General features: G+C 44.8%; 1 protein-coding gene across 1 annotated transcript; it reads right to left on the bottom strand.

Annotated features, from left to right (window-relative positions):
* Nucleotides 1-442: 442 nt before the first annotated feature.
* Nucleotides 443-3,704, bottom strand: LOC127347516 (uncharacterized). Its single transcript, XM_051373695.1, has 2 exons — nucleotides 3,161-3,704; nucleotides 443-600 (listed from the first exon to the last, which is right to left on the bottom strand). The coding sequence occupies exons 1-2, from the start codon at nucleotides 3,702-3,704 to the stop codon at nucleotides 443-445; spliced, it is 702 nt and encodes a 233-aa protein (XP_051229655.1).
* Between the last annotated feature and the right edge of the window lie 15,137 nt (nucleotides 3,705-18,841).

Here is an 18,841-nt window from a genome sequence, read left to right as displayed (position 1 = left end):
TTTATATAGGAGAAGAGGCGGAGTCAGAGGGCTGACGAGGCGACGACACAACAGGGGGGCGCGGCCCCCCTCTGGCCGCGCCGGCCTACCATCTGGTGGGCCTGTGGCCCCCCTCTGGCGGCTCTCGGGTGTTCTGGAAGCTTCGTGGAGTTTTAAGACTCTGGGCGTTGATTTCGTCCAATTCCGAGAATATTTCCTTACTAGGATTTCTGAAACCAAAAACAGCAGAAAACAGGAACTGACACTTCGGCATCTCGTCAATAGGTTAGTTCCAGAAAATGCATAATAATGACATAAAGTGTGAACAAAACATGTAGGTATTGTCATAAAACAAGCATGGAACATAAGAAATTATCGATACGTCGGAGACGTATCAGATCCTAGCGATTGCCAATTCCTGTATGAGCCGCCTAAAGAAATCCCACATGGATACGTGTGCATATTAAAAATGATTACCAGATGTAGAAGAGCTTTTCTTAGCCTCGGCCTCAGTTCTAATCCTCACAGTAACATCAGGGAAAACGATAGGAATACCGGCAACGAGACTTAGTTTGCCATCGGCGGCAAACAATTTCGCTTTCTTAATAACTGTAACTTCACCTGAAAAAAGAAATGGGTTAAGACATAGTAAAATGAACAATATAAGATGATAAGTAGAATAGAAACAATCATAACAAGAAAAATGCAAACAAAACTAGGAGAGAGCAGTACTAAAAATAAAGAACTACAAATAAGAACATACACATGAATCTGGAAAAGAAGTACATGTACTAACATCAGATAAGTACATGTACATGTAGAAACAAAAACAGAAAAATTAAGGAGAATTTCCATTATCAAAATAACACAAAACAAAAGAAAAGTAAAAATAAACTGCAGTATTTGCAACTAAACAAGGGAAGTAAAACTGGTACAAATAAATAAGTACATGTAACAACAGCACATGACCGAATCTACATGTAGAAAACAAAACCAAACCAATTAGAATAATTTCTGTTGTCAGATAACACACATCCATGAGTAAAAAAATAACTACAGTATATGAAATTAAACAAGGGAAGCACAACTTGTACCAACAAGTAAGTACATATATGAATACCAGATAAGTATATTTATATGGAGAAACAAAAACAATTAGGAGAATTTTTATTGTTAGATTAGAAGTCAAATTCGAACAAAAAAACATGAACCTACTATATACAAACAATGAACATAGTAAAGAACAGATATTGTATCTTCAAGCAGTTGAAAAAATAATAATAAATAAAAAATAACTGCACAAGCAACGCAAGAATTAACATTGTATAAACTAGTTCGAGATCTAGGGGAAGCACAACAAGCATGAGGAACCAAAAAAAAAGCATGCAAACAATTTCGCCACAATTAAGTAACACAAAACAAAAACGAAAACATAAAATTACCTTGGGGTTCCTGAGGCAGTGGGGATTTCGGGGCAGGCTCCATGACTAAAAAAATAAAATCGACCTCTCCCAGTCGACGCGCAGATCAGAAGCACATGAACACGAACCCTGCAACCAACCACACATCAAAAAGCAAAAATCAAAACGAATTAGTCTGAGGAGAATGCAGCAGACAAACAAGAAGACACACTGCGCGATACAAAAGGAAAGAACAAACAAGATCTACAAGTAGGAAACCCTAAGCTATGAACAGTAACCCCTAATCCGGAACACAACCTCACGAGAGCATTCGCGGGAGAAAATTTGAGGAGCCGGAGAAGGATAGAGAGAATAGAAGTACCGCGCGAGATAGGGAGGGGCGCGGAGAAGTAGATCCTACCGGAAGAAGGCAGCGGCTCCGTCGCCGCAACCGCGCAGCTGTTCCTCTCTGCGACGAGAGACGAGGAAAGCGAAGAGAGAGTGGGGAAGGTGGAGTTACGCCATCCGGACAGTGCGGAACGGCAACGCAACTTGCAGTTATGGTGTAAGAGACGCATACGGACGCCACCGGGCCACAATTAAATGGGCCGAAAATTATGGACTGGGCCAAAAAACAATTACCATAGTTTTGTAATTACCACTAAAAAATAAAAGGGAATTAAATACCAATTCGTAACAAATCGGGCACAGAAAAGCCCGACTGGGCCGTTACCTGGCCTGTCAGACAAATAAGTACAGCCTCAACAAAAAACAAAGGGCAGCAAAAAAGGAAATACAAGCATACACGATAAAGAAGTACAGGATACAAGTACAAGTAAGTACAACCTTAATTTACAGGAATACAATTAAAAAAAAAAATATCATAGATGACTCTGCAGCAATAGAAGTACAGGCTTGAGAAAAAAAGTACAAAACGATACAAAAGCAAAGTACAAACTCATAATATTAAATTATAAAAGAAATACATCAAATAGAAAATCCCATGTAGGATAAAGTGAAGAAACGGCAAGTACCGAATAAAACTAATAGAAGTACGAGCTCACAACAAAGAAAAGTACAAACTATGAATCTTGAATTCCAATAACAAAATAACAGAGGAAGTACAAGAGTAGAGGCATAAGTAGTACAGAAGTAAGAGCTACGAAGTACAACTTATATATCTTGATCTGCAGTAACAAAATATATAATAGATTTTATTCGGTACTACTTATGTATGGGGGGGGGGGAACCCCCCCCCCAACCCCCCCTCTCACCAGGAAGTACAATAATAGATGCACAAGAAGTACATAAATAAGAGATACGAAGTACACATTACAAAAAAAGGAAGGAGGACGAACTACGAAGTACAAACATATGAATCTTGATCTTCAGCAACAATCTAGATGAACAACCGGAAGTACAGTTATTGATCAAGGGGAAGTACTGCAGTATAAACAAAAGAAGTACAAGCTCTAAAATCTTGAGTTCCATAAAAAGAATAAACCTTTAGTTGCGTGAAAAATGACAACAAACATGATATACTGTAACGAAAATAAAATAAAAAGTACATGTTTGTTCATAAAAAATAAAATGAAATTTATTAAGGATAAACTCGAATACCGGATTACATTATAAAACTATATAAAACTAAAGGAATACATTTTGGATAAATTCATAAGGAAAACTAATCAAACTACTTTAAGGTATTCACCAATCCCTGCCACGTTTCTTCTCGGAACGTTTGTAAAAAGAAAAAAATCCTCTCTCGAAAACATCCAAACGCTTATACACCTCGTAGGTCACATATGCATCCCTAGCAGCATATAAAATATGTTCAGGTGGGAGAGGAGGCGCATTAGCCCACATGCTATGCTCCTCCCTACCAAATCCATCTTTCATCTTCATGTAAAATGGATCTATAATGGCTGCAGCAACATCTTTCAGACCTTGAGTCCTCTTCTTGTTGTCCGGGTCTCTCCAAATCATCTGGATGTCCTTGATATTGTGGATATAAAATTGAGAACGACCAAGAACATTACGATCTTCAGCAGTGCAGATTCCAGCGAATGTGTACCGGTACCCATATAGGAAATTATACAACTTCTCACTCCTTTCATCAGCATGGCAAACGTGGTACACCAAAACTTCAGTGCCCACACAAAGTTGGATGACAGCGGCCTTCTTCGGATTAATGCTGGATCCTCTAAGCCTGTCATACTCAACATCTATCCCCACAATCTTCCTTTCAGAAGCATCAAGGGTAGATTCAATTGAAGTAAGCCATGCCTCTACTCTGGATGCCGTGTTGGTGTACAACACATTCATCTCGGTTGTGCCATGGCAAGGAAGTTTGTATTCGTGGGAGAAGGGAGTTTTGGCCATTGGGAGACGATAGAAAAGAAGAAAGATCTGATCAAGTTTATGGCTGCGCTCAATGAGAAAGGAACACTTATATAGGCGTGAACAGAATAGAGAAAAACGTGCATATAAGATAAACATTATCTGATAGAAGTATAGCTAGACCGCCCGAGAAGTACGGGCGCGGATACGAAGAAGATCACTATACAAACCACCAGCAAAATTATCCATCCGCACAGCTAACAATAAAAACACACAAAAAAGCAATGGATAAGATAAACCTTATCTAGAAAAACATGATAATCACAACGGAAAACAAAGAAAGAACAAACTACAGAGAGCAGAAGTACAACCTCGCTACACTGAAAAGTTCAGTTTGCAACATAGATGATCGGTCGATTTGATGAACAGGTCGGAAAAAAAATTGAAACAAACAAACTATATATGAGTATATCTGGAATTAATAACGATATAACACCTACTATAACTCTACCAAAACAATAATTCACGAAAAAATGATGAACTCATACCCACCCGCATGATCCGACGGCGCACGGAACGCAAACCTGCCAACGGATTCGATCGCGAATTCCAGTTCAACTTTTAGTAATTCAATGAGTATTCTAGTATGAATTTGACGGCTAAAAACAAATCAATTTAACAGAAACACAAACAAAAAAGCGAAATCGACTAGAAATCGATGAACTGACAACGGCGGAACTGCTCTCCATGGGCAACTACCGAATCAACGATTCTAGCAAAATTGCAACCAGATTAAACATTTGATTCACTAATATATGGAACTCGAATTCCATGTTAAAAACGACGATCCAGACGCCAATTTGGATTCGCGGAATAAGTACGCCACGGACATGCCGACGGATCAATCCGATTCAAAAACTTGTTAAATCTTGTAAAAGTTGTAATGCGTGCGTGCGGATTGGTGTATACTAGCTAGAAAATATAATTACGACACTAGAAAACAACAAACAGATCGATTTCGGGACAGAAACATCGATTCCATGAAGAACATAGAGAAGTACGAACGCACACTGTAAAAAAGTTCCGAGGCAGTACAAGCTCGTGTCCAGAGAAGTACGAATCGGTGCTCAGAATATTATTCTGCAACTGGTGCCATATATAGGAAGCACCAGTTAATTTACCTATATATATATATATATATATATATTGCAAAATTAGGTCCACTATATATTTCTTGCATAGAACAACTTGATTAAGAGTCAATGACTGAATAGGGTCCACCTGATCGATGCATGGCTAATTTGGGTTTATTTACATCTTTAATGATAAACCTCAACACATAGATTCAATTCTCGAAAAAGGGGGTTTAATCATACTATTGAGATTCTCCTACAATCTTCTTGAAAAGAATGTATCTTTAAATTTTGTTGGGGCTATGCATCTTTACTTCTTAGTTGGACACATAATGCAACCGATTTTTAACAAAAAGATTGAAACGGACTGCCGAATTTCAGAATACAAGGTCGGAATTATTTAACAAGCTTACTACGAAAATGAAATGCAAAATAAACTACAAATAGCTTGAAAGCATGTGTCATAATAACAGTATCAACACACATCAACACACGTATGTTGCTAGGATGTGCATGCTTGGGATTGATCTATCTATCTATTATATAATTAAAACAACAAACAACTAATGGCTAAGATTAAGCAACAACAAATGAACCATTGAGATTAATGTATAAAATATTAAAAAACGATTCGCATCTGAGACACGCTAGGTCAAAATCGATTAGTAGGACAAGACGATTTTCCATGGCCGCCCAACCTACGGCTGCTGGCTTCAAGGTTTTGCTTCGTGGTTCCTTGCGCAATGGACAAGGCCCTGCAACAAGGACATCGCTGACTCTACATGGCGGTCACCACCGGCGCATGTTGTCCCGTATGCCGCCGCACCGATGACGCTTAATTAGGCCATTGTCTTGCCAGCTAGATTCACCACCGGCGTTTACAACCACTACAACATGACCACCCATATACCAACGCATCCTTTGCTACGGTAGAAATTATGCGTTGCGGTGTATCAAACTCCCCACCTGTCTAACCTCCACGCCTTTCTTTTTGCCAAAAAAAAGGAACCACTCCACACGCACGTTCAACAGATAAGGCGTGGCTTATTATAACTACACCATCGTTATCTCCCTAAAAAAAAGCTCCACCATCCTTCCCCAGATTTCCCCAGATTTCCCTTCACGCCTCCACCTCCAGGACTCTCGCCTGCCATCGATCTAACCATGTCGCCTCCGCCACCTCCTGAACAACAGGTCTACGAGCCGGCCTGCGAACTTCCGCTGCCGTAGATGATTCACCATTGATTTTGGAAAGAACCTGATTGTGGTGGTTCGTTTTTCCATCGGGGTCTCACTAGAGAGCGTATGGTAATTTCTTTGATCGGCCATCGAAAACTCCAGATCCCTAAAACTTCTGGAAATTATAGGCCCGCTTCACCCGTTTTTCTTTTTTTCTTGGATCAGGTTCGGTGCTTCTTGTGCAGCCTGGTGTCTTCTGGATTCTTGTGTTCTTGGTCGGACCTCTATTACTGCAGTTCCTAAACACCCACCGCTCAGGCTACCACAAAGTAGTACTCTCTACCTTCCGAATATTACTGTGTGCCTATTTTACTCTCTGATGAAATTTCAGCTGGTATGTTCGGTTCACATGGTAGATTATCACTTCTACAATCTTTTTTTGCAGCTTGGTCCTCTTCTAGTGTTGTACGTGTAGTGTCTGACTTCTATGTGCTGACGGGATTTATTTATTTGTTCGAAGTGTGAACATCCAGCCTGTGCATTACTCGTATCTTAGATGGATCAGCCTCTACCTGCAAAAAAAAGATGGACCCGCCTCTCTGAATGTTGATACTAGCTCATGGTATGACTTATGATCCTTCATTGTGCTTTTATCTTCTGAAATACTTTCATTAATTTTTAGAGCACCAAATTTTCATATGTATCAGTTCCAAGCAGTTGAATATGTATCTGCAACTTGAATTCTTTTTGTTGAATTACTTTGCTCGGATTAACTGTGCTAGAGCATAATTTGTTCTTGTGGCTTCGTATGTCAATGGTATTCAACCTCGGGAAAGATAAGGCACATATAGCTTAGTGCAAAACTGCGGAAACACAGACGTCCGTGCAATGTCAATACGTGCCAACATGTATTTTCTTAATGTAAGTGATATTGACTTCTGCATTTTTTCCCTCTTTTATCAGTTGGAATATCCTTGTATTTAGGATTATTTCAAGGGACTTGTAGCTCAGAAACCTGATTTTGCAAACACCAGTAATGTATATATATAGATTGCATGCAAATGTAATGTCTTCAATACAGTACCAGGAATAGAGATGTCTCGACATGTACATGGGCCAGGAATAGTTCTGAATCCTGATCAGGTATTTGATGTACTATAAACTTCATCCACTATCAGACCGCTAGACTTCAGATAGAAAATATTGATCAACACATGAAAGACCAAGATGCTAAGATGCTAGATGAGAAGACACAAAACCCTTAACACATAGGTAGATCGAAAGAGAGTTTCCAATACTAAATCCATATACTCATATTTATTATGTATTATAAGATGCTTTCGGTCAAATATCTACATGCAATATGCATCTTTAGGAATGTTTAAGGTTTAATAAAAATATAGAATTTATTTGAGTAAACATGATCGTACTCTTATTTGGTTTTCAATCTGCAAAGTGTATATTGTGATCGTCAATAAAGAACTTGTTACCGTAGGGAAACAGAATGATCAGATGCTAGTGAACTTCTGCATTAATTATTTCTAGTATGTATTTTATAGAAAAGAAACTCATCTCTTACCCTTCATAGCTGAGCAAGGAAAACTTTCTAAATGATCTAGACATGCAACCTTTGAAACATGTGCTCTGGTAGTAGATAAATTATATGCAATAGGTTGGATCTATATTATTTTCGCAGTGCGTGTTGATGCTACAATAGCAAGATCTGACTGGTTCACACACCAGTCCAAAAGGTCAAAATTATCTCTAATGGTATTGTTACTTACTTACTGAAATATATGTTTTTATGGTTGTAGATTGACAAGTTAAATGGATGATGCGTGGGTGAGAGATGCTGATAGCAATGATGAGGATATTGCTACTACTTGATAGTGTTACAGAATGTCTTAGACCGCTATCGTACATTGCCAAAGTTTAGAGATTTTTTTTTACTTTGGGTCATGTTCTTTGTAATACAACAGAGTTTATTTAATATATTTTCTTTATGTTCGCTATATAGAAGCTGTGGTGCACTACCGGCAAGGACCAAATATTTTTTGATTGAAATATATAAAATGTCATAAATTCTTCCTGATATAGAACAATCCTTCTAAACACTCCAATGATCGGTGTGTGTGTTCATTTAAACCCCATTCGTGCAGGTTAACTACCAACGCATTTGATGTGTTGTTAGGCTCTAACTATATACGTTGCCATGTTACAACGCTTCTCTGCATACATTACCAACGGATATATATGTGTTGTTGTAGACTCTTGCAACGCCACCAACGGCAACGCATCCTGGATCCGTTGGTAAAAGCCATTGCAACGCATATATAGACATTCAGAAGCACATCGATGCGTTGCTGAAGGGGGGGTTACTACAAACAAAGGAGGGTTCCCTATGTTTTTCAATGCAGGGGGAGATTTTATTAGCTCAGAATTTGCAGCAATGTGATGTACATACTTAAGTGTTTACAGATGACCTCTGTATATGGCTTCACTAGCTAGATCGATGGCCCATATGCGCTTACGTACATCCATGCTTAAAATAAAACCGCATTGATTCAAGTCTGGTCTTTAGTGTTGCTTTATATTTCTGTTCCGTCGAGGTTGCAATACATATATTTTGGAACAAACTCTATGTGAAATACATAAGATACCAAATTTCAGAATAGTTCATATAGAAACTAATAGTTGCATTTATATAACAGAAAACTGACCGTGAATATAAAATACTCCATCCGTTTATAAACGTAAAAAAACTTTTGGTACTTCAAATTGAACCGACAAAACTTTTTATATATGCGAACAAAGTTAGTACTGCCTCTGCCCATAAAAATATATCGCAAGTTTGTTCAAATTAGGAAAAATTAATCTCCAACATATTTTTATGAACGGGGGGAGTACATCATAAGTGAGTAAAATAAGTTTTGATTTAACTTTGAGCATCAACATCAAAATAACATTATCAACATGCATAAGTTGCTTACACATGCATGAAGTCGACTATATAACAACCCACGTTAACACAAATAGAGCATAAACGGATGGCCCATATGGGCTTACGTACATCTATGCTAAAAAGAAAACCGATAGGTCGTCTGAATGTATGAAACCTAGCTTCTAACCCTCCGGCTTGATTCCACCATAGGTCGCCGATCGAGCCCTTCATCGTCCTTTGTGCAGCACTAAGAACCACGAGCACGGGCAACCTTTGTTAACTTCAGAACATACCTAACTTTCCTTGGATCATTTATGTCAGTTCTTTTAGATTAAACAAGATGATTTCTCAAGTTTGTTGGCTTTAAATTATAAATTGCATTTTGTTTTTCTGGGATTCAACCGCACACAGTGGAGTGCAATCAGTTGACATCGACATCTTTCTCTTGCAGGTGAAACATCGTTTGTTTCATGATGCTCACTATGCACGGAAACTTAGAAATACAGTGGATTGGTTAGTATCTCTAACCTGCATGCATATTTGATCTTTCTTGAAGGATTTCAGTTTGATTAAAGTTTCTCTATCTAGGACGAGTTAATTGATCCTCTAACTATAATATGAGTACAAACTACATAGATTTCTTCAAAAGGGCCGGGCAGCCCGGACTCTGCATCATAGTCTCACAGACTACATAGAATAGATTATTAAAATTTTATTAGTTTTTTTGACAGATTATATTTAAATTAATTGGATATTTAGCAACATTATGCGCATATATTGTATGAATGAATGATGATGCCTAGAGGTGAGAACCCATACCTGATTAGTTAGGTTTGTATGAGTAGACAACATATATTACTTGAAGTTTATCATGCATAATTTAGGAAAATACGTGGGTTTCCAAATAAATATGTTAAGCTGACGCATATAGTTTAAAATAGACACTTCTGCACACAAAAATCAACCAATTAATGTAGCAGTTTATTTAAATTATAATTCTGAATTAGACAATTGGCAAAAAGTTGAAAATTAAGAAAGCACAAAAGTTTCATGTCTACCATGAGTAACATTTATATAAAATAAGAAATATAGCAAACCTAGGCGCGCAAATGCGTGGGCCAGCAAGCTAGTTCTATTTATGATAAAGAATTATATGCGCTGGTTCGGACATTAGAAACTTAGCAACATTATTTATGGCCTAAAGAATTTGTTATACATTCTGATCATAAATCTTTGAAGCATATTCGTAGTCAAGCTAAGTTGAATCGCCGCCATGCAAAGTGGGTTGAATTTATTGATCTTTTCCTAATGTAATCAAACAAAAAAGGGTAAAGATAATGTTATTGCTGATGCTTTGTCGCGCCGTTATACTATGCATGTTGCAGGTGAAGCGCTTGTGTGCCGGCGTGGTGCATGGATGTTTGCTGAAACATTGAATCACTTCTGTTTCGACAAATTTTTTCACTACCCATATGTCCTACATTTAGGAGAGGTCATGCCAAAATTTTCCGCTCTATGTATACCTTTAGGAGAGGTCCATGCATGTGTGTGCATGTGTTGCGATTCTAATTTTGTGCTCTATACCATTGGCATGCAACCATGGTCCTCACGATGAGTTCCGCTCGAATCGCTAGATACAAGAAAGACGCGAAGGCGGACATGATTCAGAATAATAGGCGCCAGATAAGATGTTCATGTCACTCATGTAAACTCGTGCGCTAGATCAACTGTGGGGACCCCGGACTAGCTGTCCAAATACTCGTTATGTAAACTGTCGTTGCCTATTCGACGGTGTTGTGGGTATATTTTATGGGTATATCAACGGCATGGCCTAGATCCGGCAAGCCCGGGTGGCCCATAGTTGGTGATGAGGCATGTGGCCCATCGGGCGGTCCAGTAGATGTAGATCCTGAAGGATGAAGTCCAGCCCAGGAGCAGGAAGCCGGATCCCAACCGACCTACGAAGGAGGCCGGATCCGTGACGGCCCATGAAGTATCCGGATCCAGCACGTACTTAGGGGTAGGCGCATCCTTGACGTACACGGCAAGACTTTGTACCGTAGTTAGGCAACTTGTATTCCGGCTAGGACTCTTCGTGTAAACCCTAGATCCGTGCGCCTTTATAAGCCGGATCCCGGGAGCCCTAGAGGCACAACCACAACTCATTGTAACAACGCGAAAGCGCCCAAATAATTCCAGACAAGCAGCAGTAGGCCCTGTCATCGTGCAGGTGTTCCGAAGCTGGGTAAATCTCGTACCACCGTCTCGTGTGCACTCCGCCCTATGGCCCCTACTTCTTCCCCCCCTCGTGAGGATCCCTCCTCCGAGGCACCGTCGAATAGGCAACGACAGTTGGCGCCCACCGTGGGGCCTGCGGCGTCTGGAGGCCGGAACCGGGAGGGTTCCGCCATGGGAAGCTTCGACAACACCATCGCTGTGGGGCGCGTCCTTTACGCCGGAAATCTGTCGATCGTCCCTCCGGATGAGTGCTGGATTCCGGCTAAGACAAACCACATCAAGCTCTCCATCGTCCTAGTCGGTGGCATACACATCTTCATCGGGGAAACCGTCGATTCCGACGGAAACCCACTGGTAAGTAACGCTGACGCGACCGCCGCTGAGCAGGATGCAGTCGCGAAGATCCGATCTGAGATGGAGGAGCTTCCCAAGGAAGATTCCACCTTGGATCTGTAAAAATCAAAACCCACCCAATCCGCCCCTGAGCAGGAAATAAAGGTGGAAGACCAATGCAGGTCCGCCTGGGTCTCCCAGGTGTTAGAGCAGCAAAGGTGCCACTTCGTACACTTCTTGGCCCATACCGCCGGAACCGCCCCTCAAGAAGCCGGAGCTGGTCCCGAGCAGGTCGAGGCACGGGAAAACAACGCTGCTCCAGATCAGCAGGAGGCTGTCGGAGAAAGCGGTACTCCGGTTGAAGAGTCGATCCTGGGCAACCTAAGCCCAATTTCCGGGGATACCCCCTCCATGGATACTGAAGAGTTCGATCGCAAGGTGAAGGAATACGAATACGGTGATCAACCTAAAGTTGAATCCGCCCAGCCTAAGCAGGTTCTCGCAACCTTGGCGGCGCTGGATCAACGCGAATCAGAAGATGAAAACACCCAATCCGACCCACAGCCATCCCACGCGGGATCTCCGCTTTCGCGGGAACGACCACGTAAGGAAGTCTTGTCCCCAGAGGAACTGGTTGAGCAAGCAGGCACGGAGGCAATCGCACACTCGGATATTCTCAACAAACCCATTACTCCCGAAGACGCAGAAGCGCTAGAAGCTAAGAGGATAGAGATGCTGGCCACAACCCAAAAATTCACTCAAACCGCAGCCGCAATGATTGACGAGAGGAAGGAGGTCGCGAATTTCGTGGACAACTTTCTCAAGCGCGAGCAGGAGGTGGAAGAATCACTGGTGAAAGTCAAGCAACTCCGGAAGCATTGGGAGGATGAGATCACTTAGGCTCAACAGGAGATCGATAAGATCCAACGAGAAACTATAGCTCCCCGTAAGATCACCTTCGCAACTCCGACCGAGCAGCAGCCGTACGCCACTCCGAAGGACAATATGAAGAAGGCTGCGGAGATCTTGAAGAAAAAGGACGAGGAGATCGACATCAACTACGTCCGTACGCTTGTCGCTTCAGCAATGAAGCAGCAGAGCAAGGCAGATACTTCGTGCAAGTTGGAATCCAACCCGGAGCATTGCATCTCTACCGCGCAGAAGGACGCCTACGACAATCGCCATCGTGACGATGAATCACGAACCGGATCCTCGGAACGAAGAAGGAAAACCAGAGAACATCCAAATCCAATCCCCGTACCATCAAAGACGCCTCCGTCAGAACCGAGAAAGGGAAAGGATGCAATGTACACTGGTAAGGCCAAGTACCGCAATCCCTCACCTCCGCCTAACGGATATCCGCGTCCTCCACCTCCTCGTCGTCGTAGTCCAGCCGGAAACACCAGACCCCATGGGCCTGGCGGAATCAATATCCACGACAACGTGCTGCCCTCGAGAAACAGGAACATGGAGCGAACGTCGGAACCTCGCCGGAGCCAGATCAATGATCGCGAGCCCGAACCCAGGAGGAGTCGGAACGAAGAACGCGACCCGGAACCTCGCAGAAGCCAGAACGGCCAAGCCAGCCAGCACCAAGGTGAAGGCAGCCATCGAAGCCGGAGCCAGCATCGCGAAGGGCGAGGAGAATCAGAGGGCAGAAGCAAAAGGTCGGACCGACCCCCTCGCAGGTCTCCCTCACCACCACCTAGCGGTGGAGGTGTAGGTGGAGGCGGAGGCGGTGGCCGGAGGTCTCGCTGACGCTCAAAATCCCCCCGCAACGGCTCGCGTGATGCGCGGGAACGCCTCAACGAATACAAAACTGACTACATCGGCCCAAAATGCTTTGGCATGATGATTCGAGAGGAACCAAAGCCAAGGATGAACCTCAAGCTACCCGGAAACCTGAAGAATTATGATGGCATGGAAAGGCCGGATACCTGGATTGAGGATTACTACAATGCAGTAACCTTTGCCGGAGGAACCCCTAATATCGCCTGCCGCATGCTTCACCTGTACCTTGTAGGTCCAGCCCGGATCTGGCTCAGCGACCTCGAGAATAACTCCATCTTTTGCTGGTTTGACCTGAAGACGGCCTTCGAGAAACACTTCAGGGGCACCAACAAAAGGCCTGCCACAACGAGCGAATTGCAAGCATGTATCCAGAAGAAGGGAGAAACTTCAAGACACTTCCTCACACGATGGTTGGCATGCAGGAACGAGTGTGAAAATGTTGATCACACCACGGCTATGCACGCCTTTATAGGTGGATTGCAGAGGGGAGGATTGCTGCGGCACAAGCTTACTTGCTTGGCTAACGCAAACAAACTGACTTTGGATGACATGATCTCCATTGCCAGCGATCATACTGCCGCCGCCGACGACGCAGGTGGAGATCTAGCAGCTACAGCAATTCCCCTGCATCTGCAGAAGAAGAACCATGATAACAGTAACAGCAGCGGCAATAAGCGGAAAAAACCCCCTGATGACCAGAAGAGTGGCGGATCCGAGATGGTCGCCATGGCTTTTCAACGCGGAGGTCAAGGAGGCGGAAGAGGCCGCGGACGCGGAGGTGGAGCCAGCAGGGGCTAGCAGCGCAGTGATGAAGTCACCGCTACCGGATCCCGCGCCCCCCAAACCTACCAAGAGTACAGAGACATGCCCTGCCTGGCCCATCTGGATCCGGCTACAGGAAAGTCCACTCACACTAACCGCAACTGCAAGTGGGTCAATGATCTAAAAAACGACCCGGAAGCAGGATACAAGCGAGCCCGGAAGCACCACCCACGCGGCAAATGAGGCAAGGGCAAGAACAAGGACAAAGAGGAGGACAGTTCCGAGATGATGGACGAGGACGATACTTCGCCGGATCCCAAAGCAGGATCCGCAGCTAAATCCAACCCTTTCGACAAAAAGAGTGTAGGTGCGTACCACACCTTCCTCGGAACTCCAACAGTCCGCGCCACCAAGTCAGCTTTCCGGATCCTGAACGCCACAGTTCAGGATGTGCCACAGTATGTCAGGTGGTCGGAAGTCCTGTGCACATTTGATAGGCAGGATCACCCTACAATTGTGCCAAAAGAGTGCTACGCCTTGGTTGTAAGTCCCCGGATCGACGGCTATGACTTCTCCAAGTGCCTCATGGATGGCGGAGCCAGCTTCAACATCATGTACCTGGAGACTCTGGAACGGATGAACCTTACCAAGGAACAACTCAAACACAGTAACACTGAGTTTCATGGCGTGGTTCCAGGTAAAAAGGCAAATTCCCTCGGCAGCATCAGACTTCCCGTGGCCTTCGGCGATGTTCATAATTTCCGCGAAGAGATGATCACGTTTGAAGTCGTGCCCTTCAAGAGCTCCTACCACGTCATCTTCGGCAGGCCCACCTACCACAAGTTCCATGCAAGAGCATGCTACATCTACAACAAGCTCAAGATTCCGGGTCCCAATGGTATGATTACCGTATCCGGAGACTACAAAAAGGCTCATGAGTGCGAGTTGGGCGAAGCCGCCTTCGCAGAGTCTGTGATATCTGGAGAGGAGCTGAAAGGCTACAGAGCCGCGGTGGATCCGACTGAAATGCAGACCACCAAGAAACACATCTCCGAACAGAAAAATTCCTTCAAGGCCGCGATAGAGACCAAAAAGTCAAATTCAAGGAAGGAGACACTACCAAGCAGGTCTCGGTCGGAGCCAACATGGACCCCAAATAGGAAGACGCGCTCGTCGAGTTCCTCTGCACTAACATGGATATATTCGCATGGCAGCCTTCTGACATGTCCGGAGTACCAAGGGAACTCGCCGAGCACTACCTCAACATAAACCTGGGGGCTAAACCGATGAAGCAAGCTATGCGACGCTTCGGAGATAAGAAGCTCCGCGCCATAGGAATGGAATTAGCAAAGTTACTAGAGGCAGGTTTTGTAACAGAAGTTATCCACACTGATTGGGTCGCAAATCATGTCCTTGTACCCAAAAAGAATTCTGAAATACTAAGAATGTGCATCGACTACTCCGGCTTGAATAAGCATTGTCCGAAGGATCCGTTTCCCCTGCCGCGCATTGACCAAGTCATTGATTCGACGGCAGGGGCGGAACTTCTGTGTTTTCTTGACGCATATTCCGGGTATCACCGGATCCGGCTGAAGGAGTCCGACCAAAAGGCGACCTCGTTCATCACCCCATTTGGCACTTACTGCTATGTTACTATGCCCTTTGGCTTGAAAAACGCAGGTGCCACCTACCAACGTACGATGCAGCGGTGCCTGAAGGACCAAATTGGCCGGAACGTGCACGCCTACGTTGACGACATCGCGGTCATGACCCGGAAAGGATCCGACTTGATCAGCGACTTCACAGAAACCTTTGAGAATCTCCGACGATACAAGATGATGTTGAATCCGCTGAAGTGTGTCTTTGGCGTTCCAGCCGGAAAACTCCTTGGCTTCATTGTCTCTAACAGGGGCATTGAAGTTAACCCGGAGAAAATCAAGGCAATCCAGTGCATCAAAAGGCCAACTTGTCTCAAAGATGTGCAACGACTAACTGGTTGTGTTGCAGCAATCAGCAGGTTTGTTACCCGTCTTGGCGAGAAGGCGCTACCCCTGTACAAGCTATTGAAGAAGACAGACAAATTTGTCTGGGATGAGGCAGCAGATGCAACACTTTAAGGGTTGAAGGAAATACTCACCTCCCCACCTATCCTAGCAGCACCAGGAGAGTCAAAGTCTATGCTCCTTTACCTGGAAGCTACCAACAGAGTCATCAGCCTCGTCATCGTGGTGGAGCGACAGGAAGAAGGACACGAGTATGGAGTCCAAAGGCCAGTCTACTACATTAGCGAAGTGCTTATGGAGTCCAAACAACGGTATCCTCACTTTCAAAAGCTAGCCTATGGAGTCTTCCTAGGCAGCAGGAGGCTGAGACACTACTTCCAGGAGCATCCAGTAACAGTCGTGAGCAAAGCTCCGCTGTCAACGATTCTCAACAACGCTGACGCAACAGGACGCACAGCAAAATGGGGCATTGAATTATCCGCCTTCGACATCAACTACAAAGCCAGGACTGCGGTCAAGTCCCAGATATTGGCGGATTTTGTCGCAGATTGGACGGAAGCTCCGGATATAAACTTAGAGCCGGAACCAGAGACATGGGTCATGCACTTCGATGGATCCAAGCAGCATCAAGGCTCAGGAGTCGGAGTCACCCTGAAGTCCCCTACCGGAGAAGAACTGCAGTACGTTCTGCAGATCCACTTTGAAGCTACAAACAATATGGCGGAATACGAGGCTCTACTGCACGGACTGCGCATCGCTAAGGAGATTGGGATCAAGCACATCATTTGCTGCGGAGATTCTGACCTGGTGGCACAGCAAGTAGCCGGAACCTGGAACTCCGGAAACTCCGTCATGGCGGCTTGCAGAGACGAAGTTGACGAGATCGCCAAATGCTTCCTCGGATACGAAGTCAAGTACGTCAGGAGAGACGATAACACATCGGCAGACATGCTATCCAAGCTCGGATCCGGCAGGAAGCCAATTCCGCCTGGTATTTTCCTGGAGCATCTCCGGATACCCTCGGTGAAGGGCGCTAACCCGGAAAACCCAGAGGTGGCAGTATCTCCGGCTAGAGAAGTGATGGTTATCACTCTGGCTTGGACACAGCCTTTCCTGGACTACCTCATCGATCAGAAGTTGCCAGAGGACGAGGTCCTCGCACGACAGATCGTCAGACGAGCAAGATCCTACACAATCGTTGATGGATAGCTCTACAAACGAAGTGCAATAGGAGTTTTTCTCAAATGCGTCTCTAATCAAGATGGTATTGAGATACTCAGAGAAATCCATGCAGGGGACTGCGGGCATCATGCCGCTCCCAGGTCACTCGTTGCAAAAGCTTTTCGGCTTGGATTTTACTGGCTCACAGCTAAAGAAGATGCTGACAAGCTGGTTAAGACCTGCCAAGGTTGCCAGTACTACGCTACTCAACCAAACGCTCCAGCCCAAGAGCTGAAGACCATCCCTATCACCTGGCCATTTGCGGTCTGGGGGCTAGATATGGTTGGTAAACTAAAAAGATCATCTCCTGGCGGTTTTGAATACCTCCTGGTCGATGTTGACAAGTTCAGTAAGTGGATCGAGGCAAAGCCAGTGAGAAAAGCCGACGGTGCTACGGCACTAAAATTTGTTTGCAGCCTCGTGATGAGATTCGGCATCCCACACAGCATAATCACAGATAATGGCACAAACTTCGCACATGAAGAATTGAAGGATTACTGTGAGGAAGTAGGAATACGGCTGGACCTTGCTTCTGTGGCTCATCCACAGTCCAATGGTCAGGTTGAAAGGGCCAATGGTCTCATATTATCAGGAATTAAGCCACGCCTTGAAGAACCGCTGCGACGCGCAGCTGGAGCTTGGGCTGATGAGTTGGATTCTGTCTTGTGGAGTTTACGAACTACCCCTAACAGGTCAACCAGATTTACTCCCTTCTTCCTGGTATACGGATCCAAAGCCGTGATGATGCGGGGTGGCCTTCGGTCACCTCCACACCAAGACCAACAAGTCCCCCAAGTGGACCAATGACACGAGCCCGAGTTAAAGCTCTACATGATGAGGTGAACTCGCTCCTCACCGCCCTTGATCTTGGTACCCCTTTGGACGGAATGCTACCTCATGTCGATGTGTTATGTGTCATTAGGTACAAGGCGCATCAAGACCCCGGAGAGGAGGACACGCCATGGCCAAGGGAAGGAGAGGAGCAGCTGGACAGGGAGATGATCACGAAGCCGAACCCGACGTCGCTCGAAGCGCTCCAAGGAAGAGAAGGACGCTGGCCGGTCCAGGACCCGGTCAGACCGGCCCCACAACCGGACGCCCCGGTCCCAGGCCCGGTCAACCGGGCGCCAACCGGCGCAGCTCCCTCGTACCGGACGAAGACCGGAAACCTCGCAGATTCCCGGTTGGCGCCCGATCGACCGGACCCAGGACCGGACCACCCGGTCATAGGCCCGGTCAGACCGGATCCAAACCGGGTCTGACGGGAATGACCCACCAAACCGCCTAAGTTATCCATTAGCGTACCTTTTCGCCCTTGCTGGCCATGTGTGCCTATAGAAGTAGCCTGGACCCCTCCTTTACCCCTTAGACTTGTTTTGAACTCAAACCTACCTTTGAGCTTAGTCTCCCTAGGGTTATCATCCCTCTGTAATCAAGGCACCTTGGTTGTTGATTTGGATCTTGTTGAGTGAGATTCCAGTACAAGCTACTCTCTCTCCCTCATCAAGCTCTTCTTCTCCA

The sequence above is a fragment of the Lolium perenne genome, chromosome 4, assembly GCF_019359855.2.
Source record: "Lolium perenne isolate Kyuss_39 chromosome 4, Kyuss_2.0, whole genome shotgun sequence".
Lineage (NCBI taxonomy): Eukaryota > Viridiplantae > Streptophyta > Magnoliopsida > Poales > Poaceae > Lolium > Lolium perenne.
This window is presented reverse-complemented; position numbering and strand designations above follow the sequence as displayed.